At 39.8% G+C, this 25,540-nt stretch overlaps 1 protein-coding gene across 1 annotated transcript in view; it reads right to left on the minus strand.

Moving 5' to 3' along the window:
- Window positions 1–25,540, minus strand: part of ap3b1a (adaptor related protein complex 3 subunit beta 1a) — a 66,112-nt gene that overhangs the window by 24,741 nt on the left and 15,831 nt on the right. The window contains exons 7-22 of the mRNA XM_044333598.1: window positions 21,466–21,648; window positions 20,040–20,195; window positions 18,886–18,983; window positions 18,698–18,752; window positions 18,538–18,609; window positions 17,987–18,049; window positions 17,732–17,864; window positions 17,505–17,614; window positions 17,199–17,375; window positions 15,429–15,615; window positions 14,412–14,542; window positions 11,653–11,806; window positions 10,510–10,690; window positions 7,318–7,471; window positions 5,041–5,089; window positions 3,131–3,234 (exon numbers count right to left, since the gene is read on the minus strand). Of these exons, the coding sequence (XP_044189533.1) occupies window positions 3,131–3,234; window positions 5,041–5,089; window positions 7,318–7,471; window positions 10,510–10,690; window positions 11,653–11,806; window positions 14,412–14,542; window positions 15,429–15,615; window positions 17,199–17,375; window positions 17,505–17,614; window positions 17,732–17,864; window positions 17,987–18,049; window positions 18,538–18,609; window positions 18,698–18,752; window positions 18,886–18,983; window positions 20,040–20,195; window positions 21,466–21,648 (2,007 nt within the window). The remainder of the gene's footprint in view (window positions 1–3,130; window positions 3,235–5,040; window positions 5,090–7,317; window positions 7,472–10,509; window positions 10,691–11,652; window positions 11,807–14,411; window positions 14,543–15,428; window positions 15,616–17,198; window positions 17,376–17,504; window positions 17,615–17,731; window positions 17,865–17,986; window positions 18,050–18,537; window positions 18,610–18,697; window positions 18,753–18,885; window positions 18,984–20,039; window positions 20,196–21,465; window positions 21,649–25,540) is intronic.

Consider the following 25,540-nt stretch of genomic DNA (forward strand, 5'->3'; position numbering starts at 1 on the left):
AAAGATTAAAAGGAAGTGGACGGAAAAAGTAAGGACTTCTCCATCCAGGATAAAATGCCTATAAATAAATATAAAAGGCACAGAGACAAAAACCTGCATCTACATAGTTACTAAAACTAACTAATAAGCAAAGAAATGTTGCAACAGCTGCATTAAAACACAACCATTCCCCAAACTACCCGCTGGCTGCATAGACCGGTGCACTGACTGGCTGTTTCCGTGTGGGCATTTATTCCTATTTAAGAGGCAACCTCTGCAGTTTGAGTGGCAGCGAGAGGTTTAGAGGGCAGGGGCTGCTATATCTGGAGCTCGGGGGTCCTTCTGCTGATTCATAATTAGATGTGAACCCAGAGCGCCCACTACGGGAAGGTCAGAGGGGCGAGGAGGGAGACGACGGAGGAGGAGGGGGTGAGCTGGCGCCCGCCTGATGGACACCAAATGAACAAATTATGATGGCCCCCTCTGGGCGTGATGGGGTCAAACGCCCTGCGCCCCGCCGCTGACAGTTCAATTTCCCCCCAACGCAGCCCCATTCGCTGACTGCTAATTATGAATGAAAAGTTATCAGCCTCAGCCACCCCGCCGCACACACGGACAGCGGTCGGAAGAGGTTCGGGGTAGGGATGGGGTGGTGGTGGTGGTGGGGGGGGGTGGATTTAAGAGGCATTTGTGAGAGATCCTAATGTCAAAATGTTATTAGAGAGAGCAGTAGCATGCAGAAACTGGGGAGGAGGAGGAGGAGACAGAAGAGGAGGTGGGTCAAAGACAGTGACCAGGGTTAATCTAAATGCCTTTGATAACCATGCAGTAATTCTCTAAAAGGGCCCGAGCGCTCAGCTGAGACAGACTCGCTGCCTCTGTGGGCAGATTGCTGAGAAATAGAAATGACACTGGGGCCAGTGTGTGTATGTGTGTGAATGTGTGTGTGTGTGTGTGTGTGTGTGTGTGTGTGTGTGTGAGAGAGCTGATATGTAAGTGTGTGCATGCATGTCTCAGAAGCTAAGGGGAGGGGCGTATGTGAATAAAGGTGAGGTTATTTACCCTTGTCTATGAATCCTGATGCCCATCATGTATTTATGCATAGAATGGACTCTAAATCAGATGTTGATGCGCAAAAAAAAAAGTTCCCTGTTTCTAATCTGCATTTCTATTCTCTATTACTCCCTGGCCTTCACCTGAGGAGGAGAGAGTGACTAACAAGACTGGCGCTGCATAAACGCTGGCCTGAGAGCAGCTGTCAATCATACTGAGTGACAGGCGGGCAGGACTGACGGCAGAATATAGAGTAACTAACCGCAAAGCCGAGTAGAGAGTAGAGCGGAGCTGGGACGCTGTAGAGGCCGTTCACACATGTAGACTTCATATTGACTCTGAGAAATTACATCAGTTTAAAGCTTCTTTAACATAAACTTATCAAGTTTTAGAGACTTTAAATGTATCTAAAATAAACAATATTGCTTGAAATTTGTTATTTAAAAAAATATATATTTACACTTTACACTTTTCCTAAAATTCTAACTTATTACACTTAATATTTACTTGATATTATACATTATGTACTTAATTTACTTAATATTGTAATTCTACTACTGCTACTTCTGTCTACTCTGTACATATGATACCTATTACATGAGTGACTGATAAAAGGTAAATATTAAGAGTCAGGTACTTACTTGTGTATGTCAGAAGGTTGGCAATATGTAGTAAAGTTCAGAATTAAAAAATAAAACCAATTCTACTCTCATTGTCACATCGCATGTCGCATCTTTCTGAATATTGTAGAAGAGTTTAGATTTTGTGCTGAAACGTTTGATTAATAGAAGACGGAAATGACTCAGAATCATTTAATCATTTAAAGCCTTGCAATCTGAGAACTTGTGATGGTATTTTTCTGACAGTTTTCAGACATTTTCCTGATTAAATGACTAAATGATTAATAGAAACGAATATCTATTGATTAATTGTTAAGTAACAACAGCCCTGTTTAGATTTATGAGTAACTTATTGACAGAAAAAGACTTAAATATATCAAATTAAAGCAAATTAAAAAACGACATGTGTGAATGTTGTACATTAGTGCTGCAAGTATCAATTATTTTTAATATATCGATTAATCTGCCAATTATTTCTTGATTAATCGATTAATCGCTCAGTCTAGTGCCAATTCCTACATCAGATATCTGGTTTTGTGCAACAGTCTAAAACTCAAAGATATTCAACTTACTATAACGTTAAAAGAAGGAAAAGCAGCAAATTCTCTCATTTAAGAAGCTGCAACCATCAATTTTTCGGCATTTTTGCTTAAAAACTGACAACTGAGCGATTATCAAAATATCTGTTGATTAATTTTTCTATCAACCGACTGATTGTTGCAGCTCTACTGTACATATGTTCAAAAATCTGAATCATTTCTGATTTAAAAGACCTGGTTGTGAGATACAAAATAGACACAGCAACAGCAGAAAGAATGGTCTGGACATTTTCCTCCCTGGAGGAGGAGGAGGAGGAGGAGGAGGAGGAGTGGTGGGGGTGAAGACAAGACACAAAATACACACAGACGTAGAGAACCGCTCACATACTGGAGGAGAGAAAGGAGCCGTCACACTAGGAAAGGTCAACCATCAGATATACACAACACAGAGACACGAGGGACACAACATCTGACAGAGAGAGATGGAAGGTGACAGAGGAGGAGGAGGAGGAGGAGAGATAAGAGAGAGAGAGAGAGAGAGAGAGAGAGAGAGGCAGAGAGACGGAGAGAGAGGGAGGACTTATAGATGAGACACAGAAATAGAGTTCAAGGGTGTGGAAGAGCAAAAGACAGAGCGAGGGGTGAGAAAGACAGACTATAAGAGATACAGGAAACAGGGAGAGCGGTTGTATCGTCCTGACTGGCTATAAATATAAGAAGGCAGAAAAGGTCAATAGTTGGCATCTGGAGCAGAAATGTTCCACAAGGGAGAGAGAGATGCTCATTTCACCATCTCATATGTCGCTCCGCTGTTCTGTCAGTGTCAGACAGACAAAAAAAAAAAAAAAAAAAAAAAAAAAAAAGGAAAATCAAAGCACACGTTGATGGAGGAAATGTCATCCTGTGTTTCTAATGCAGACGTACGACCAGTATACTAACCTGCATGGTGGAGGAGATGTTGGAGAGAGAGAGGCCTTCCAGGTCCGACAGCAGGCTCGAAGAGAGGAGCGAAGACTTTGGTGCGTTTGTGTTTGCTGGAGAAACTGAAAGGACACAAAGAAAACACGACTGAGAACGGGCGCTTATTAAAGTCACTATGAGCTGTGGCACTGATGTCTGTCTTTCACAATGTCTCTAGGGGGGGGGGCAAAAGACTCAAATTTAAAAAAAAAAAAGATTTTAACAGAAGTGACTTTTGGTCACTTGGAGGCTGCAGAAAAAGCTAAAAAACAAAAACACAGGAACTGACAAACAATCCTCTTATAAACAGGGACTGTGATAGGTTCAAATGGGGGGCAAGGTAGTTTTACAGGTCTACTGGGGATGCAGGTCTGTATGTTTTCAATATTTTGGTTTGTTAGAGTATTGTATTTGAGGCCACATTAATACACAAGTGTTCACAAGAGTTAAAGCAGATTATGTTACTGGAAAACTCATTTGGCAAAAACTATGACTCACAACTACAAGATAAACAACGGCCTGGATAAATGATTGAAGTACTGCTGTTGTTGTTGTTGTTGCCTTATAAAAATCATAATTATCATTTCTGTTAATCTACCACCTATTCATGTTTGTGAGACAGGTTACAGCCATGGATATTAAAGTGTTTTAAATGACGGGATAATTCTTTCATTTACATAAAGTAACACAAATAAATATAATACTATTTATCTGTATGTTTGATCTGGAGAGTTGAGACAGTTGAAAGAGTTGTCTGGCACACAATGAGACACAGTAGCCAGGGTCTGCATGATTCTCTTCATTTGGGGACATTATCATTAGATACAATATCATGTTGATCAGGATTTACATGAACTTGGTATTTATATTATCTACAGTAGATTAAAGAAGAATCCTGTTAAAGTCTTAATGCAGACTATAAAAGGGAAACTTTAACCTCTTAACATCCACTGGGTCACCGGCAACCAGCTTAAGCCAGCTGTAAGTGGTAGCATCACGCAGTAATGAGTTAAAGCAATTGGCACAATTTGGCCAATTTGAGATGATTGGAGAGGTTCAGGGACACCAGTGACTCCACAAACTAAAAACTCCCATAAGGTTAGACCTAGAGGTCTGGATTATACGGGTTGACAAGATGTAGAAGGTAAATGTTCTGCATAGTTTTGGCATAAAGCATGTCTTAATTACTGTTATTCAACTATGACTCATTATAGACGAGGACCAAAAACACTTTTCTGAGCCTTATTTGAACTGATGTAGTTGTGTTTGTGTTTTAGCCACATGCTAAACAAACACATTTCCAGAAACAAGTTGTCACTTGTCAAATGAAGACTAATACATGCATCATGGCTTTACAGTTCTGCTGTTATAAGCTTTTCCATTTGGGTGTGCCAAAAAGGCAAAAATTCTATGTAAAGGGTGGATGTTAATTTCTGTTCGAGGACCAGATTCAGAGTTGTTGTGGCGAACGTGTTATAAGTTGCTTATTTACACATCAAGCAATCACGGAGCAACATTGGCATTCATTTTAAGTCGTGTTTCTGGCCACCTGACAAACGAAAGCCCAATATTCACGCTTCTATTAGCTCTCTTTTAATCTCCAGAGAAAAATATATCTGGGTTATTACCTGGTAGATGTTTGACTTTCTTTACTAACTTTCTCTGTCTGCCTTTTGGTGCTGCGCATTTAAAATTACATTTCATTTATCAGAGTTTTTTTGCAGCCCGCTGCTGTTGAAAAGAGGATTTATTTGAGCCGAATTTGAGAAAAAGAAGATAAAACAGACTTAAAAAAACTAGAGCTGAGAGGAAGTGCAGAGTTGGGTGATAAATCTCTGTGTGTTTGTCACATTAATACGTGTTTGATTTACAGCAGGAAATAAACTCACAGTCATCTAGATCCAGTAGAGAGACTTCCTTCTTGGACTTCACTTCCACCTGAAAAACAAACACAGCAACATGACGATGAGAAACAAAGAGGGAGAGGACGAGGAGGGAGGGGAGGGGGGGGGAGAAAAAAAATGACAACTCAAACAAAAGTATTGAAATTGTCAGTTGTGCTATTCATCGGGACGGCGTCTCTCAATTCATGACACATTCATCCCAAAATATCTGCAACATGTCTGGAATTTTTCAATGGCCAGTCATGCACGGTGTCGTGTCACAACCGATACACGCCACCTCGAGCGACTGAGGCGGGCTTGTCAGGTGTTGGCTTGTGGGAATTACAACACACACACACACACACACACACACACACACACACACACACACACACACACACACACACACACACACACACACACACACACACACACACACACACACACACACACACACACACGCCACAACAGGCCCAATAAAAACACATTTAAACATACGAGGGCTTTTATCACCCTTTTTCCACACCGTCCTAACCAACCAAGGCTCCATTCACAGTCGCATAAAGAAGCATAAAATTCCACTCTGCATACTCCAGGCTGATCAGGCAGGAAAAAAAAATAAAAAAACAAAACAAAAAAAAAAAAAAACGATGAGATGAAATGAGAGTGAAAAACAAACAACAAAGTTAGAGGCCGTATCTTATCAGATCTTCTCTGATTGACGCTTGGTGGTGGTGACAGAGACGGAAACCTTGTTAGTAAATGGAGGTCTGAAAGAGAGAGAGAGAGAGAGAGAGAGAGAGAGGTGAGTAGAGAGAGAGAGAGAGATGCATAATTCATAGGCCATGCCCAAATGACAAACTGTATGAAATGAGAATTTCATAGTGCAGAAAAAAAAGGGAAGGGAGGGCGAGAAATAGCGTGATGAGCATAACAGGTGAGAAGACGGTGGAGGGCTGAAGAGAGGGTGAACGGGATCGAGAGAGAATTAAAATAAAGATGATAACAGAGGAGCGAAATTATATTCCAGAGTATAAAGTGAGATTTCTAAGCTCCTGCTACATGTATACCTGGTGGACAGCAACTCCCTGAGAGATCATGGAGTTAATACTCAGTTAAAACAAGAGTTTCTGCATTATCCTGTTAGATAATATCATAATCTCTACTGGTTTAAATGTAATCTGTTGTATAATCATGCATTAACATAATATAGAATATCTTAAATCATTGATGAACATTAGTTTTAAAGCTATGACACATGCATATGTATTCCTGTAGCTTTAGTTAAGTATAATTAAATGTTTGAGAAAAGCTCCAAATCATTTACATTTTGGTATTTAGCACCAAATAATGACCAACAATTGCACGCAGTACGTTGCCACGGCTACAAACATCTATATTAATGGATCATTTTCCATTTTTAATGTCTAACTTTTCATATAGAAGTTGAAATTCAGTAAACAACTAATACAGCTTCCAGGTCATTATGGAAACCAGTATCTCCTTCAACATACATATGACATGTGAGTATTCAGTTAAATATTATAATATCCTTCAGGTGTATTTACTGATGAACTTAATGTATATGTTGGATACATACACATGCATTATATTGTATTTATACAAAATATGTGTTTATTCTGTTGTAAGTTTAGACATCAGACTCTCATAACAAACTATTGAGCTCTCAGTAACAGCTTATTATTAACAGTACATTTGTCATTCTAAATACTCTTCTTCCTATTCAAGTTATAGGAATATATTGCCTTTTTACGTCTAATATGTGTGATTATACAGTTATTTTTAGCACTAGTGTGCTCCACTCTGTTGATAAAAGAAGGGCACATACTTGTATCAAGCCCACACAATCATCTTAATCTGTTATTTTAATCATAACAATGAAAAAGAAACGTTGTTAATTAAGTGAGTACAAGTGATCAACAGTGTGTGGGATTTATGGTTCTTTCACAATCATGTTCAAACTGCATCCGCATGCATTCAAATACACACAGTGAAAGACAATGATGTGAAACATACTGAATATCAGATATTTCTCATTGAAGTAGGAGCATGAGTTCATGAGAAAATAGCAAAAATGTTAAAAAAAAAATGTTCTATTTTGCAGAGTCATGAAATGATATTAAATCTTTTGCCAATCAGTGATGTTTTGCAGGGCAGAAATCTATAAATCTCACGCTACGCCACCCAGTTAAACCACCTGCTCACCCTTGAACCAAATTAAAATGATGTTAATTACAAAATCAAACTAGACCATGACGTCACCTTGGGTTTGGACTTGACATCGCTCTTCTTCTGCGTCACGGGGGGAGGGTCTGAGTCAGAGTCTTCCTCGGAGTCCGTCTCTGAACCGGAGGAGCTTTCGGCTGATGAGCTGCTAGCTTGGGCTACGGGTCCGTTACCGTTTTCATCTGAGTCACTGTAACACACAAGAACTGCCTCAGACACGGGATCAATACATGTAATAACACATAAAAACAACAGTACTGGTGATTAACTTTGTGCTTTTTACACATAATTCACATAAAAGTTAAACAGCTTTCATGCAGACGTAATACGAACAAAGTCTAGAGACAATATCTTGTTTTCTTTTCCATCCAAAGTGAAATCTTCGGCTTGGCCCCCTCGGTCAGAACAAACAACGGAGATCAATCTGTTTTTGTTTGTGAAGTTAATTCAATGTTGCATTCACTCAAAAAGATTTTTTCCATCTTTCTCCTCTCTCTTTCACTTGCTCTGTCCCTCTTCAATTTGTCCCGATAATGAGTGTTTACTCCGCCTGCCTGGGATTTTCAGCCGTTAAATTAATGAGGGGAATTGTGATGGTAACTGGCTTTTTAACTTGGGCGATGATGAAAAGCCAGTATTAATTTGGCCTACAGATTTCATTTGCTGCGAACAGGAAAAAGTGATATAAATCACTGTGGGCCTGATTAGGCCCTGCCTGAAATGACTGGGCCATAATGAGGGCATTATGCTGTGTTTGTTGTGGAAGCACTGGGGTGAGCTGCTCTAATTACTGTGTGTATGTGTGTGTGTGCGTGTTTGTGTGTGTTTGAGCACTGGGGTGAGATGCTCTAATTATACTCTCTAATGGAGAGAACAGGGTCAGCCGGCGGCCTGTCACACAGCAAAATCAGGTACATTCTGTGTGAGTTTGTGTGTCCGTGAGCAAATGAAGTAGAGTGCATAAGAAACTAAATTTGCCAGTGTGTTAGAGAGTGTGCGTGAGCATATTCGGTGGTAATGACTCAGATCTCATTCATTGGTAACACCAGGCTGCTAAATGACCAATCAAAAGTCATTATCCATTAGCCATGTAAATGTGGGTTACGCTATTGGAGGAAAATTCTCCTTGATTAGCTTGTTAATGGAACTCACACTAACGATATTCTAACAGCTCTGCCAGCCTGAGTGTGTGTGTGTGTGTGTGTGTGTGTGTGTGTGTGTGTGTGTGTGTGTGTGTGTGTGTGTGTGTGTGTGTGTGTGTGTGTGTGTGTGAGAGAGAGAGAGAGAGAAAGAGAAAGAGAGAGAGAAAGAGAGAGTACAACAGGCGTGTATGGCTCTCACAGACTACACTGTTACTTCTTCCTAGAAAGGAGGTCGAAATGAGGAAATGAGGTTTAGAGCTGCAATGATTAGTTGATCAATCGATTAGTTGTTGACTATTAAATCAGTTGCCTACTATTTTGCAAATCAATTAATCATTTTGAATCATTTTTAGAGAAAAAAAATGCTAAAATTCTCTGGTTACAGTTTTTCAAATGTGAATATTTTCTGGTTTCTTTAGTCTTCTGTGATGATAAACTGAACATCTTTGGGTTGTAGATTGTTTGTCGGGACAAAACAAGACATTTGAGGACGTCATCTTGGGCTTTGGGAAAGTGAAAATCAACATTTTTCACCATTTTCTGACATTTTATGAACCAAACAACTGATCAATTGATCAAAAATATAATCAACAGATGAATCGATAATGAAAATACAGACGGGTGACAAATTAAAGGAAAAACAGGTCCAGGTCTGAATGCTGGACCCCTACAGTGAGGGGATCTGGTGGCTCTGTTATGCTGCAGGAGACATTTTGCTGGCATGGGTTGGATCCACTTGTCCCCCTTAGAGTGAAGGATCCCTACAAATCAATACAAAAGGTGTTGTGAGTGATCACCTTTATCCTATGATGAAACATTTCTATCCTGATGGGAGTGGTCTCTTCCAGGATGACAATGCTCCAATACACAGGGCAGGAGGGGTCACTGAATGGTTTGATGAGTATGAAAATGATGTGAATCATATGCTATAACCTTCACAGTCACCAGATCTCAACCCAGTTGAACAATTATGGGAGATTTTGGACTGATGTGTTAGATAGCGCTCTCCAACATCATCATCAAAACACCAAATGAGGGAATATCTTTTGGAAGAATGATGTTCATCCCTCCAGTAGAGTTCAGAGACTTGCAGAATCAATACCAAGGCACACTGAAGCTGTTTTGGCAGCACATGGAGTCCCAGCACCTCACTAAGACATTCATGTTGGTTTTTCCTTTAATTTGTCACCTGTCTGTAATTGTTAGTGGCAACCCTAATAACAATAATTTTTCCTGTACTTTCTGAAAACATGTATTTGGATTAAGAACAATAATAGTGATGTGAGCAAAGAATTTGTTGACTGAACTTGAGTGGTGGATTTGAGTTTTCCATCTCCATTAACACTGTTAACAGCAACACAAACATTCTTTAATTCTTATTTAAAGTCCCACCCAGTCAAACATGTGTTTTTGTTATTGTTACTTCACTTGAATATTGGATGTAGATTTTGGACTTTTCAATGAGGGACAAGGAATATTAGTATTTTTATGTGTCTTAAAACAGATCTGGAGGGTTTCCTATTATCTTTACTATATTAATATGAATATTTTTGAAAACTGGATGACATTTTGTGGATTTTGAATATAGAATTTTCATAAAAAACACGTATGTATTGAAATGAAATGATGTATTTAAGTTGTGTAGATGGCTTCATCACAAGAACTTACCATGTTTGTCCTTGTTGTGGTTGAAAAGTTACAAAAGAAATCAGCAGGTATAAGAATCAAAACTCTTCCTATTCTGATTTTTTTCCTGGTATATATAACGGATGAAGTGAAAATACTTGTGAGGGGTAAAAGATAGAACAGAACAGAAGGAGGTATCATACCAGGAGGTGTGTTGTCATATAGATAATAAAAATGGCTGAAGTTGTGAACAGATGGAGGTTGAGTTATTGATGCAGCAAAGCACTGATCACATTTACTGACTACAACTCCGGTGCCTCTCACAAAGACACACCTGTCTAATTAGCAAAGCGAGAAAGAGAAAAAGAGAAGGAAACAGGTAACATCTGGACACACTAAATTCACAGGGAAGAAAAATGATGCTTTCAGAGTCTAATCAACAGCAGGGATTTCACTGTACCTGTCAGCAGCAGTTGGCTTGTTTTTCTTCAGCGGCGCCTTCTTCATCTTTTTCTTCTTTTTTTGCTCTGATTCAGATTCACTCGAGCTCTTTTCAGATTCACCTGAACTCTTTCCAGAATCACCGGAGCTCTTCTCTGACTCTTCACTGCTCTCCTCCTCCTCGCTGTCACTGCCCGACTCTGCACAGACATACATACAGTATGAATGTTAAACATAAACCCAGCCTGATATATTCAAGTTATAATCCTTATAGTTTCATGAAATCAAACCCCTGTTTCTGGCACCTTTTATGGTCAACATTTTCTAAGCTAATAGCCTCTCAATGTATTTACATTCTGTAATTCCCTCTCTATATTATAGTTTTGATTGTTAGTGGCAGAGTCCGCCACTCCCACCGAGAATTATAATTGCCTACCTACCTACGCACAGCAGATTCACAGGAAACTATGCATGCATGTAATCAAGCATCACTGTTTGTAATTTTATCTCATTGATATTGTCCTCACTGTTTACTATTTACCCTCTTAACAGCGTGTCAGAGTTGTATTAAGTTACTGCTAATGCGAACCTATTATTTCCTACGACTGCTGCTTCACATTAAAAGAATTCCATTAGTAAAACATGAGGAGGCTTCGATGTATTTGTCACTAAGGTTAGCACTGACAGCAACTGTCAATCAAAAATGCATCTAAAAACAAGACAAGGTTTTGAGGACAGTATTTCAGTTTTCATCAACGGATCGGTTTTAAATATCCCGGTGAGCTGTTAGATGAAGAGCTGCAGGTGACAAGCTACAGCTCCTCAACAATGTAACCAACTGATGGTTGGCTGACAAATCTGAAATCAGATTGCAGTTGCTCATGGCGAGATGTAAGAAGACCAAATATTGACGGATGTCTTTATTAAAACAACGTGAGTTTGTTTGGCTGCACTGTAAACTGACACACCAGTTGCTTCTCTGATGTATCACTGCCAAAGGAGTGTTTGCCGTAGTATTAAACTGTGCTTGCTCAACCAAGCTTGAATTTTTAAGGATTATATCTTAAATACACAAATCACACAAGGACAGCAGTGTAACATTTTCTCTAAAGAGGATACAAACTAAAAACGTACACCTACAAAAACACAAACAGAAACAAACCGTCGCTACTGCTGCTGCTGCTGCTGCTGCTGCTGTCTTCACTGCCACTGCTGTCAGAGTCGTCCTTTTCTTTCTCATCTTCATCATCCGAGTAGAACTTATCATCAGATTTCGGTTGTTTGGTCTTCCCAACTAACGGTACCCACTCTTTCACCTGAACAGATATGGAGGAAGGAAGCAATCAGGATTAATAAATTAAGGGATGAGCGAACTGCTAGTTTGTGAGTTATTTTAACATCTTATTCAGCTGCGTTATTTTTGTCTAATTAAACTATTTCAAATGCCTTCCAGGTTCTTAATGTGAAGGAAATAAATCATTCTGCATTGTCATCAACCATTCACACGAAGTGAACAGTAGAGCATCTAGCCTTTAGCAGTCTGTGAAGAGATTGATACACTATAGAAAATGGCATCTAACTTTAGCAAATTGCCTCTAATCAATCTAATCAATAAACCATAATTAATCAGTTTTTGCAACCATCCAGTTTGTCCAGGTTTCCAGATGTTAAATCTGCATTATATTTAAAACTAGGGATAAAGTTTGTTGACACGCCTGCTCATGTTCTTCTTTATTGATGTTTATTGTTTTATTAGGGGCCTCATTAGCTGCCACCTAAGTAACTATGATAAAGCTCGAGCTGGCGCTGAGAGAAAAAAAACAGAATCAATAATATTCTTCACTGAAAAATAAAGTCTTTAAATTTGTGCTTTAACTTATAACAAGAGACAAAAAGTTTTTGTCTTTGAACTGAACGGAGGTATGCATGTTAATTTCTCCAACCCAAACTGAGATATCTCACAAAAAAAAGGTATTAATCCATCTAACTTTGTGGAGTAAAACAAACAAATATATATAAATATATATAAAATGCTTTATCAAATACCAAATAACTTCACTTGACATAATAAAATAGTGCAACCACTGATTTGTCAGGCTTCTCATTGGTCAAAGGTGCTTTTAAATTGAGGCTTAAAATGTTTCAATGTGCCAGTGCCTTCTATTAAATTAGATTTAGGTTTATTTAATTGCATATTGAAATGCCCTGTACTTTTTATTCCTCTCCTATATTTAGTTTCAGTATTATTTTTTAATCCTATTTATATTCATCATTTCATGATTCCTTGTGTTTCTTTTATATCTTATCTGAAGTCACATCTGTTGTTCTATTCTGGACCAATAAAAAAACTGATATATTTACTTTTAGATCAAAATAATAAAGGTTAAGTAATAAATAATGACAGACAGATAGAAACAGGATGTAAAAAAAAGAGGGATAGTTACTGTGTGGTCGCTTGGTTTCACTCACTTGTTTGTGTATTTTGGTAATCAGGGAAGATCCCTGCACATGTGCTGATACGCATGAGTGTTACCATGGTTACCAAATGATGTTCCCTTATTATATAGATTGATTATATTTAATTGACAGTTACCACAGTTAGCAGATGCATTCAATAGTAGTTTAGCTTTTTCCATGTTAAAATCACATATTTGCTGCTACTACTACTACTACTGATACAAGTACTACTACTACTACTACTGATACAAGTACTACTACTACTACTACTGATACAAGTACTACTACTACTACTGATACAAGTACTACTACCCTCCTGATCAGATTCTTCATACATGTTATCAATCCATCCTGTTCTCCATGCTGAATTTCTGTTATTTTGCTATCTGGTCTATTCTGTATGCACAACATCTAATTGCATGACTTCTCTGTTGCTCTTTCTGACGTTTCTTCCATTTTTTCCAGCAATAAAGTGTTTTTTTCATGCTTTCAGACCAGAAACAAACGCAACACAGCCCAATTGGAACTGATCCAAGATCACCTGTTTGGACCGCACCAGAGTTTAATTGACAGCTTTCACACTCGCCTAACTTGTATGAACAGCACCAAACAGGTTTAAATACTTTAAACGCTTTTATGGAAAGTATTTTTAATTGCTTCACTGTTGAAGGTGCTGCACAAATAACCTTGCCTTGCATCACATCTTTAGCACATCAGAAGTGTTTTAACTAATTCTGGAGGACCGAGACATTATTAAATGTTGCTATGATACCATCCCACATCTTCTTGCAGAAAACTGTAAATTGGGTTTAATACGCTAAAATCAATTGTCTCTTTTCTGAGCTTTTCAATCGCTGGTCTGTTGGGACTTTATATATTTGTATATTTAGAGAAGAGTCACCCTGGATGATGTCAACACCCCTCGGGAGGAAAGACATTAAAAAAGGTAATGAAAATACCGCTCGTTTGTTGTGTTTGACTTCATTTCAACCAGGCACTTCATTTGGTTGGTAGTGGTGAACAAGTGCTTGTGAGTGTTGATGGTCATGCCCTCTGATGTTACGTTGATACACAATTATCAATGAGTCCTTTGAAAGTGTGTTGCTCTTTGTTCAGGCACTTTGTTCTTTAAATCATTACAACTATGCTAAAAGTTATTCTCTGCAATGCAAACAACATATAAAAGAAACTTTAACATGATTTATAATGAATTTATAAACCACAGCCGTGAATAATGATACCTTTCATACCACTACAGATGCCAGACTGTCACAATACACATCTATATTCTCTGTATTTTTAGTCATATTACAAAGAAAACGTTTTATAATAACGCCTACAGTTTTAATGTCAAAACAGAAGGGAACTATAGCATCATCATTGACAGATGTTGGTCCAAATTAAGCACATACAGTATGAAGTTTAACTATGAAAAGCATTGTGTAAGGATGGTAGATCACTTACTGGTTCAATGACCTCCACGTTCCTCACAGACTGGTCAGGAGCGACGGCTGGCCAGTCCGAGAGCTCCTGGTATCCAGACGCTTTGATATTGAGACTGTGGGAGAGAGTGCCCAGTTGGAAACGATCTCGATCTGAAAGGAGAAAATGGGAGGAAAATGTAAACACAAAAAAAAGGAGTGGGTTGAGAAGATGAGAGGTGCTGTAATATCTTTTATTTTATTTATCAATGGAGTTCAAGGGAGTGGGTGGAGAAATGAGAGGTTCAGTGTCACCTCAGTGTATCCTTAACGAGGGAGCCGGTGGATAAATGTCACTGTAACTCTGAAGAGCTTTAAGATGATATCTAGGTATCGGAGAGGATCACGCACATGCATTTAATATCAAACTCTCTGTGTTTGTGTGCACATGTACGCTCTTCTCTCTCCCAACACAGGAAGGTAATCAGTGTCTGTACCTCGGGGAGGTATGCTCTAAAAACTGTGCTTTGCAAACAAAACAAAAAAAAGAAAAGACTTCAGTTGTGAATATTAAGAATGACAGGGGTGGTTAACGCTTTCCATAAACATCCAGTAGGTGCAAACTGCCTCTGAATTTTAATGTTGTAGAAGGCAGTTTTTTTGTCCCAATAGGTACAGAGGGGAGAGAGAGAGAGAAAAGAGACAGCTAAATGAGGGAGATTTTTTTCCCCCTCTCGGTGTCTGAAAAAGGTTAGCATTAGCTCAATAATTTACCCATCTCATTAGTCCAAGGTAAAGGGGTCTGACCTAACTGCCCTTCAGAGACAGACACACCAGAATAATAAAACCACCGTCTGAATCAACTTTGCATACGACTGGAAATGGAGCCACTAGATGTGAAATAGAAGACTGTTAATATGCATTCAGGTGACTCCTTGATGTATTAACAAACAGACAAAGGAGGGGAGTAAAGTGTTTAAGCTTAATTTCCTATCTATTTAGAGGATTTATATGATTCAAAATAAGAATAAGAGGTTGACATTATAAATGTATGAAGTACCTTTGAAGGCAGACTCGAGCACCGGGGCTGGTTTGGGCGCCAGTAGAATGCGCCGGGCGTACTTGCTGAGGGCGCCGCTCTTCTCGTTTGGCACTATCAGCTGTCTTATGAAACGCGTGCGGTCTCTGATGTCGTAGTTCTGGTCGTATTTGCCGAGGTTCAGGATGTACTGGGTCAGCAGCTTGGTCTGGGAGGCGGAGAGGGCAGAGGTAGAAGAGATTTGGAGAGTAGGATGACATGGGATGAAGGCAAGCACTGAGCAGAGATCGGTGGGATGGGTGATGTTTATGAAACCTCCATCGATTTTACACATCAAATTCTGTTTCCAGGTGTTGCGTAGTACTACTGCAAATGTGAAGATAGTTGTGTAAAAGCCTTTAGTGGCTCCAGAGGGAGCTGTGTGAAATCTTATAATTTACCTCAAGTGAGACAAGTATCTGGAATCTGGAGGTGTGAGATTAACAGACCTCTGTATCCCACTCCTCATCTCTGCTTGAGGCAAGTGGCTTGATGTTACATTGGCTGGCTTACATAGCATGACACAATTGAATCTCTGAGCAAACTGTTGGTGTTTAGTTGCATTGTGGGTAATGTAGGCACCAGGTTTTAACCAGGAACAAGAAAGCATTGAATAGAAGACATGACATTTCTGATTGCTAAATGCTCTTAACAGAGCAGAATGGAAGCCCATTGAAGGAAGAGTTTGACATTTTGGGAAATATACTTATCTGTTCTCTTGCAGAGAGTTACATAAGAAGATCAATACCACTCTTGTGTGTAGAGCTAGTATCTTAAGATTCCCAGAAAACAAGTTGATTAAGGAGGTTTAGCTGTGCTGGTAGATGTATTTTTGAACTTTGGACAGAGTCACACCAGTTGCTTCCCGGTGCTTGGTCTTTGTGCTAAGCTACGCTAACACTCTCGTGGCTCCAGCTGCCCACCTAGGGCACAGACATGGGAGTTGTATCAATCTTCTCATCTAACATTTGGCAAGAAACTAAATAAACTTTTCTCACAGTGTTGTACTATTCCTTCAAAATCAATAGAAACTGGAATATATCCACAAACATGTACAATCAATCAAACTGAGCAGGGAGCAAGTGTGATTGTCATAACTGCCCCATAATGATTGATCAGCAAACATCTCCTTCACCCCCTTTTGTCTCCTCATCCTTCCCATATTGTCTTTCTCTAACATAACTGGTCCTTAACTCAACCTGGATATGTAAAAGAAAACCTTAAAACAGTAACAAAGAGACACTTGCATTGACATATATTATTTAGGAAGCCATAATAACAAAAAACACCGCTGCCATGAAGACAACAACGGACCCCTTTTCCTGCGTCGTCTTTGTCTCTCCCTCTTATCTCCTTCCCGACACATTACTGGGAGCCAAGAGGTGTAATGATGTGCTCGTTTGAGGAGGCGCCGTCTGGGCTCATAAACCCAGCTCAGATGCCAAAATCACCCCATCTAACTGAATGGGCCTGTGGACACCAAGCAGCGTTGGAGATGCACCATTACGTTAAAGCTGTTTCATTCACAGCTCTATATTTAAACCGGGCATTTAACTCTGAGTTGCAGAAATGTTCCAGTTCCTGCTGTGTCTTGTGGAATAAAAACTTTAAAAGAACAATGAACTGGTTCATGTTTAGATAACAGGAATCTAATTCATCCTTTTTATGATACTTAACTATTTTTCAGAAATAAGTATCATTAATTCAGGATTTTAAGTCTCTTAGTGCTGGTCTTAGCATTTTGTTTTGTACCTGCTTGGAGTTGGTCAGGTAGAGTTTAGCTGCTAGGTTGACTGTCTGCAGCTTGACGATGTCCTCTTCTGCTGTGAAAGTCTTCGCCATCTTACGTAGAACATCTGGCGCAATCTTTGGCACCCTCTCGCAGTATTCTCCCATCAGCCACAGGATGCTGGCTCGGGCCATGGGAACCTGACAAAGACAAAGAGCGGCGATATCTTTGAGTGCTAGCAGAAAACGTTGTTATCAATTTGTTAGCGTCTTGAATTCCATGTTGATCATATACAAAAAGAAGAAGATTCACATTAAGATGAATCGTACAGTGATGTTGTCGAAGAGCTTGGCCATGTGTTTAATGATCTCGCTGTGCTCGGTGGGCTGCGTCTGAAGCAGCTTCTTAATCACCACCACGCTCTCGGCCACCACAGTCTCTGCAGAGACAAACAAGACGTTCTCACAACAGACACAAACCTGGACAGCAATCCCTTTTAAAACACTTTAAGACGATGGGTAACTGCAGGTATCGGCACTCAGTGAAGGCATCTTACCGTCTCTGTTGGAAAGCAGCAGCACCAGACCGTTGAGACAGGTGTCCGTCACCTCGGAGATGTTGGTGGCGCACCTGCCGATGGCCTGAATGGTGGCAGCTGCAAACGCCTTGTCCTGGCTCTTCACATAGGTCTGGATAAAGGACAAGGACAATGAAGAGAAGAGAATAAAGAACACCCAAAGTGTAACCCACAATATCAAAGTAGCCTTTTAACCCTTGACTGTTGATGTCAATTACCAGTAAAGACACAAACCTGAAATTCCCTCAGGATGGTGGAGATGTTGGCTTCATTGGCCAGGTTGGTCAGGATCTCCAACTGCAAAAAAAAAATCATGTTTAATAAATGTATGAGTTGGTTGTTGTATGGGCTCAATTAAGTGTCAATATGATTTTGAGCTTGAGAAATGATGTTCAGAAACACTTTGAAAAGTCCTTTGCAAACCTGCGACAAAACTGCAGCAGAAATTCAACTGTGTAAATGTATTAAAACATTGAGAATGTGTGAATAATTTGTTTTTATTTTAGAAGCAGAAAACTGATTGTTAAAGTCAATACACAACGTTCCCACACTTTTAAACTCATACTTTTAACTTTCTTGTATTTGTGTAACTTCACCATTTATATCATTTGTCCACAATTTTTTTCCTGCAGTTTTCTCACAGGTTTATAAAGGATGATATACAATCAAAGGCTGTGAAATTATTTCTGAACATCACTTCAAAAGCTCAGAATCTTACTGACCCTTATTTGAGCCCATAATAAGCTACAGTATGTACATAATACACCAAATAAAACGGCAGTTACCTTCAGTGTTTTGATATGTGAGGCGTCTGTGGATCTCACATAAAAGCTCTTCATGAAGGGCTCAAACATCCCCTGTTTGGAGACAACTCAGGTTAGAAGACAGCCTGCATCAATGCAACACATACCATTAATTGTTCTGCTGTCTACAAGCAAGACTTACCTTCCTCTGAATGGACATCGTAGCAATATTCTGAAGAACAATGTACTGCACCTCTCTGTGTACAAAAACAGAAATAACATACTTATCAGCAGCAGCAGCAACAACATAGGCACAGAGAGACAAAGTTATTCATCCTAGCTGGCTTCAGAGGACACAAAAAAGCAGATGTAGTATATTTTTTGTGTTACCTGTGGCTCCTTAGGAGTCGAACCAACGACTTGGTGACAACGCTGACTTCATGTTTTGGGGCCAGATGCCAGTAGAGCTGAGCGACAGACATCACCACCTAAAAAAAACCCACATCAACACACGTTAAAAGGATCATTTTAATCCTTCTTAAAACAACATTTTTATAGACTCACTTCTTGCGTAATGTCTTTTCATTTTTCCTACATTTTATCCTTGTGTGGTTTGTTCCGTTTTCAACCATTTTCCAGCATGCGCTCCAGTTTTTTACTCCATATGTTGCTTTTTCAACACTTCGAAAAAGCACTTTTGTAACTTTTTAAGTGGTTTATTATTATCATCACACCTCCCACAGTATATTACCAGCTGTCTACCCAAGTTAAAGTGAAATACCTGCCTTTCATGTGCATTCCTTACGGCTCTACGAAGGCACTCATGACATTGACTCTATAAAGGTAATTTTTCAGCGGAGCTTTAAATAGCAGGAGGACGTGTGTCCATCGTTGCAGGCAGAATGAAAAGGGTTTCAGGCGTGTATGAAGATGGAGGATGTCACTGTGTTGTCTCGAGTAAAGACACAGCATGTCACATTTTAATCAACACTTTCATTTGGGAGCATTTTTCCTCCCGCTGCTACACAGCGACAGAGACCTTGAGACTCCTGGGTGATGGAGATCTGCACTCACTATGGGTTTTTTTTTTTTTCCAATCTTGGAGGTGCACTAAGGCAGGTATGTGTGTGTGTGTGTGTGTGTGTGTGTTTATTTCTAAGGCTTTGCATTGTGCGTCCAGGTATTTGTGTTTTATTTGTGTAAGAAAATGTATCGAGGAATTCATTATTGCTTGGGAGTGAATTTCAAAGTGTGTGTGTGTGTCTATACAAGGCTGCAGCGGCATTAGTTGTGTTGCTTTTATTTCTGAGACAGGAGTGAGATGCGAGCAGAGGACGCAGCACTCAGACATCTTGATCAATGCTGTTTATATCTCTCAACAGGTTAAAAGCAGCACACGCGTTTACACACGCTACACTCTCCTGACTCTTTAACAATGAATTTCAATCAGCCTCATTTCAGGTGTGTGTTTATTCTACTCCGAGTTGTCTCCGAGTCTTAAAGATAGATGTTTATGTCTGTGTTTGAGTGTCTAACTAACTCACAGCGGTGTTCCTGCTCTGCAGTAGAGGTTTGGTGTTCCTGAGCAGCAGTCTGTGATCTGGATCCATGATGTAAGGCGCCGCCTCGTTCTGGCCTTTTTTCTCCTCAGAGTCAGAGTCGTAGAACGTCTTGTCATTGTTTTCATCAAACACGGCACCCTGAAACACAGACAACACAGTATGTCACACTGAGGGACGTGGATCTTCATACATAGACACACCACAGTGTTCAGTTCAGTTCAGACTTCAGTTTAGGTGAATTTTATATTTTTACTCAAGTTGAAATTTGCTGGTAAACTGAGGAAATATTTTTTTGTTGCCAGTATTTTAATTACACGAAAAAAATACAGGTATTTTAGAGATTTTTCAATGCATCAAGAATCATTTACTCTCTTAATTTCCCCTAAAACACATTTTGTACACAAATCCAAGATTGTGAAATGGCTCAAATATACAGATGTCATTTAAAGCAACCCAAAGACGGTAAATCTAAAAACAGGAACTTAACTCAAATTTTCCAATCTCAATTTCTAAATTATGACCACAAATGACTGTTCAATGATCTATCTCATTTTTCATCGTGATTTATATATTTTTAACATTCTAGTTTTTGAAAAGGATAAAGCTGGTGTTATTCTTTATTTTTCTCATTTTCAACAAATCTCACAAAAAGACCAAATCCAGCAATGCTTTAGTCCAATACTCTCTGACTTCCGCCTATTAATTCTTACTGACGACATAAGTCTTTAAAAATATAGTTAACAACAGGAAGAGGAAGTGCTGCATGGTTCTGATGGCCCATAAGACAGGTGCTCTTTAGTGGGGCAGGTAAATGTACAAAAAACTAAATCCAGGAAGTCTTGCTAGATATTCATCTTTAAGTGGTGCAGACAACCATAACAGGGTTCCTGGATTTTGTTTTTTTGAACAAAAGGATTTAAGAAAACTGTAGTCATACAGAAGTAAATAGTGCATTTGTTGGGGACTATTTCCACCAGCGGATTAATACATTTTGGTGCTCTTGTGAGTATTTACAGCAGCAGAACAATGTACTGTAATGTACTGTGTGACACAGAGGAATAAGCTGTATCAGCTCTTAGTAGGATCAATATATTTGTTGGTTTTCATGGGATTTATTGACAATGAGAAAAATATAGAATATCCCTCTATAGACGTATCCTTTATATCCTTTTCATACTGACCCAGAAGAACAGTGTTTTATTGTGGAAGGTTTTTACATTTAATGTCTTGCAATTCTAGCAGCTAAAGGAGTAATTACCATGAATAAACACTGTAGCTACCATATCCAGCCAGCCTGCTTTCTAACAAAGATTTTAACATTTTTTAAGAAAGGTATACGGTGCATCGCCTCTTTATGGACCTGGATCCCCTTTAGTTGCGATCCTTATTGGGGTGATGAGCGCCTCACCTCTTTCCAGGGGCTGGTGAACTGTGTCCTGGCGTAGCGTGTCAACATGGAGATGATGACCACCTGGCCCCACTCCTCCACATCCACCAGCAGGTTACACAGCTTTCTGTAGTTCTTATGGATCAGGTCGATGCGATCTGGACACACCTCCTCGAAGGCCATCACCACGCTGCCGGCCACCAGCTACAGATACGTATGAAGGGAAGGAGGAAGAACAAAGAGAAACAAACTCATGTTTGAAATACTGATGTTTCTTTTTCTTTTCGCTCTCTCTTTATTAACATAGTTGTCGGGATATGTAGCAGTTTTGTTAGACAAACTGAACAAATACTTTATCTTTTAAACAAGCTGTAATACACAGACTCTGGAGAAATAAAACACTGGTTAACGGATACGACCCCCGTCAAAAAAAAAAAGTACTATTATTGCACTTGGGAGAAAGAAAAAAAACACAACACCAATTTACAACTTTGATTACAATACACACAGTTCAGTCTCTAAGTAGTTAGCTGATAATTAGAAGTAAAACGTTTGCGCTTAAAAGTTTTAACTGACTAAATTTACACAACCCTGTGAAATAAAATCCATCAATGAGACTGTTTCTTATATTTTCCCCCATAATTTTTTTTTTTTTCCTGCTACAAAACTCATTTTAAGTTCATTTCCCGGGGAAAGGAGAACAAGGAGGAAGCAGCAGCTGAGAGAGCCAATAATCAGCTATGTTTTATTGGTAGAAGGAAAAAACCCATTTGGCTGTTGCATGCCACCCCCCACTCACCCTCCTCTCCCTCCCACTACCACCACCCAACTGCCTGCTGGCTGGCTGACTGACTGACTGTGAGACTGAGTGAGTGACATGGCAGCGTATTAATATGCAAACAGCATTATCACGGGCAGGCGAGGGTGGAGAAGAAAAAGAGAAAGGGAGCAGAATCTGGTCTTCCCAATTAAAGCCTTCTGGCCCCTGGTGGCCCTGTGGGAACCCGGTGCATTTACCCATCAGCGTTGTCATGAGCCTGCATTGATTGTGTGTGTGCGCGTACGTGTGCGTGTGTGTGTGTGTGTGTTCTCGAGTGTGTGAAGTGTGTATGTGCGTGGCTGCTGTCTGTAGATTCTCAGAGAATTCTGGACCTTAAATCCGAGCGATGATTCGCCTTTCTGACATTCACGCACTAATACGGCTGCGAGGGTCAGACGTCTACCTTTTATGATATCACACTCGTGAATGAAGTTATATTTACTGAGAGACAAACGCAGTGATTCTACATACATTCGAGCACAACTGCAGAGAACTTGCAGGTGATGCTAACAGTCTTAGAACATGTTACTATACATATATTTTTTTATCTCTTGACGGTAAAGACATCTCTTGACAGCTGCTGTAATAAGAATATAAAATATGGATTTTAATTTGGTTTTCACAATTTATGTCACCTGGATGGAAATCTGCAATTATATCTCTGTTTACATCATCAGCAGCATTTCTTTGATGACTTGCAATGAAAACATGTGAACAGCACGCTAATCTAAAGCTGTATCTAATGAGTCTTTATCTATTTATGATTCAGCTCGAGCAGAATAATAATAATTATTAAATGTGCAATTAGAAATTCCACAGATAATAAAAAAACAACCTGGACATAAAGGTGTCCTCCTATAGGAAGTGAAATTATCATTTATGATAATTTTATGCAGCAAGTTTACCACTTTAGAGTAAAAGGTGCAGGCGATGTCACCCAGTTAGGCTCCAGTGTTGTCTCCAGTTGCTTTCAGTAACGTATTTAAAGGTTAAATCCACCCAAATTACAACTAAACGATTGTATCTCACTGCAGAAAGTTTGCAGTGAAGTACGTGTTATCGCAGGAAAAGCACATGTGTAATTAATATCCTTCATAACGGCTGCATTCCAGTTAGGTGTGACAGTTTCAGGACCTTGGTGTTGTGCAAACTGGCTTAATGGGACATCTGAGTGAAACAGAGCCATCGTTAATTAATATTATTGGTTTCACGTGTGCTTCTCCTGTTATGACAAGTTACAATGCTGTGAAAAAGGCATATTGGTACCAAGCCATGTAGATGGATTTTGTTTTATTTGCACAGGTTTTATCCAACTCTTGAGATTTCTCCCATCACCCTAATACAAAGGGGACACATTTGGATAATCCACTAAATATGGTTGAAATGATTTTTAGAGAGAGTATTAGAGCGTAGTGCCAATTAAAACTGTTCACAGCAACATTTATTTGTCAAACAATCATGGTATTTGTTATTGTGTGTTATCCTGACATACAGATATAAACAAAATCATGAAAACTGAGTAATACAGGCTTGTATCTACGTTAGAGTAGCTTCACAGCAGCTTAAGGCACAGCAGGGTGTTTTTATTAATATCTCAGCCAACATATTCTGCTATAGATAAACCTACTCAAAGCAGTAAATTAGAGAATATACTTCCACTGTGTATTTTTGCTGGGGGGTGGAGGGGGGGGGGGGTGTCATTCTCGCCTAGCGTTTTCCCAGGGCCTCTCCTGTCTCTAAGGCTATTATAGGCGGCACCGTTTCTGAGCATGTGGATCCTACTGTAAGGCTTTGTGCATTCTCTACCAACTTCCCCCATTAGACACAGCTCCAAGGTAAACTACATGCACCATCAACAAAACTGACACCCCAATCTATGGAGTTCATACACCTCCTCCCCCTCCTCCTCCGCCCACCTCGACCGTATTATCTACCCTGCGTGACAAGCCGGTAATGGAAAAATCACACTAAGCAAATGGTTCTTCTAATAACAATAAATTTCCTATAAAATTATGAAGGGCCCAAACTGTTTCCTTGCATCTATTTTGCTATGAATTCTAATTAGGGTGCCAGAGAGGCAGAGAGTGCTGGGTCATCACGCCAGAGACAACGTGCGCCTTTTTGATTGATGGCCTGGTGTGGGGTCGGCCTATCCTCCCTCCGTTTGCTCCTCTCCTGCTCTCTTTCTCCTCCCTCCTTTTTCTCTTAAATTAATGGGCATCTCACCTAGCCCCTAATCATAGTATCCCCCCCCCCCCTCCCCTCCTTCCCTCCCTCCCTACCCCTCCTTTCTGTTCTCATTTCAATTTTGCAGAAGGTGCAGGAGGGGAGGATGGGAGGGATCGATCATTTATCTTGTAATGGCTGGATAATAGATCCATCACGGTAAAACAGCTGCACAAACTCCTATGTTGTCTCTGTCATCAGGCCTTCCCATTTTCTCTTTAAACCATCCTGCCTATAAGCAGGCCCCCCCCCCCGCCTCCCCACCCCCCACCCCCAGTGTGTCACAGCCATTTAACCAAACAGGCACATCTGTAAAGGTAAATGTCAGGAGGCCTGGACAATGCCACAGACTGGGACGATAACCAAATGTTTCCTTCTTCCACAGGCAGCATAGTGACATTAGCTAAATGGCATTTACCTAAATTAATTCACTTATTCGCAGTTAAACTGATTCATTAAAAATCAGATATGGAGATACAGCGTTAGAAACCTAAAGATGTCTGAGAAGCTGGCTGGCTGTCTAAGTAAGGTAGGTGTAATTACCACCATTTATTTTTCCTTTTTCCATTTTGCTTTTCCTGCTGTGACAAGTCAAAATACCTGTTGTAAATATGGGATTACATACAGGGCAGACGTTTTTCACTTGTCATAGCAGGAAAAGCGAAGGTGGAGCTACTAGCATTAAGGATGGGTCTGTTCCAGTCAAGTCCATCCCAGTAAGCTGATACCTACCTGGACCCTGAAACTGACTCATCAGATTGGATCATGTCGTTATTAATTACAGCTGTGATTTTCCTATGATGACATGTCAAAACGTCTCCTGTGGAAAAAAGGCGGTAGACTGGAATTTGTCTGAGTTCGTGTGTCTTAAGGTCACCTGTCCTGCGTGTTTACCACCTGACACCCAATGCATGCTGGGATTGGATTAAACACCACGTGACCCTTCAGAATAGACGCTGCTATAGGAAATGGGTGGATAGATGTTGCTTAACACACACGTGGGAGTCACTACCTGCTCAGAATGTCAATTCATGCAAGATTATTTTAATA

Source organism: Thunnus albacares, chromosome 18 (assembly GCF_914725855.1).
Source record: "Thunnus albacares chromosome 18, fThuAlb1.1, whole genome shotgun sequence".
In the NCBI taxonomy this organism is placed as follows: domain Eukaryota; kingdom Metazoa; phylum Chordata; class Actinopteri; order Scombriformes; family Scombridae; genus Thunnus; species Thunnus albacares.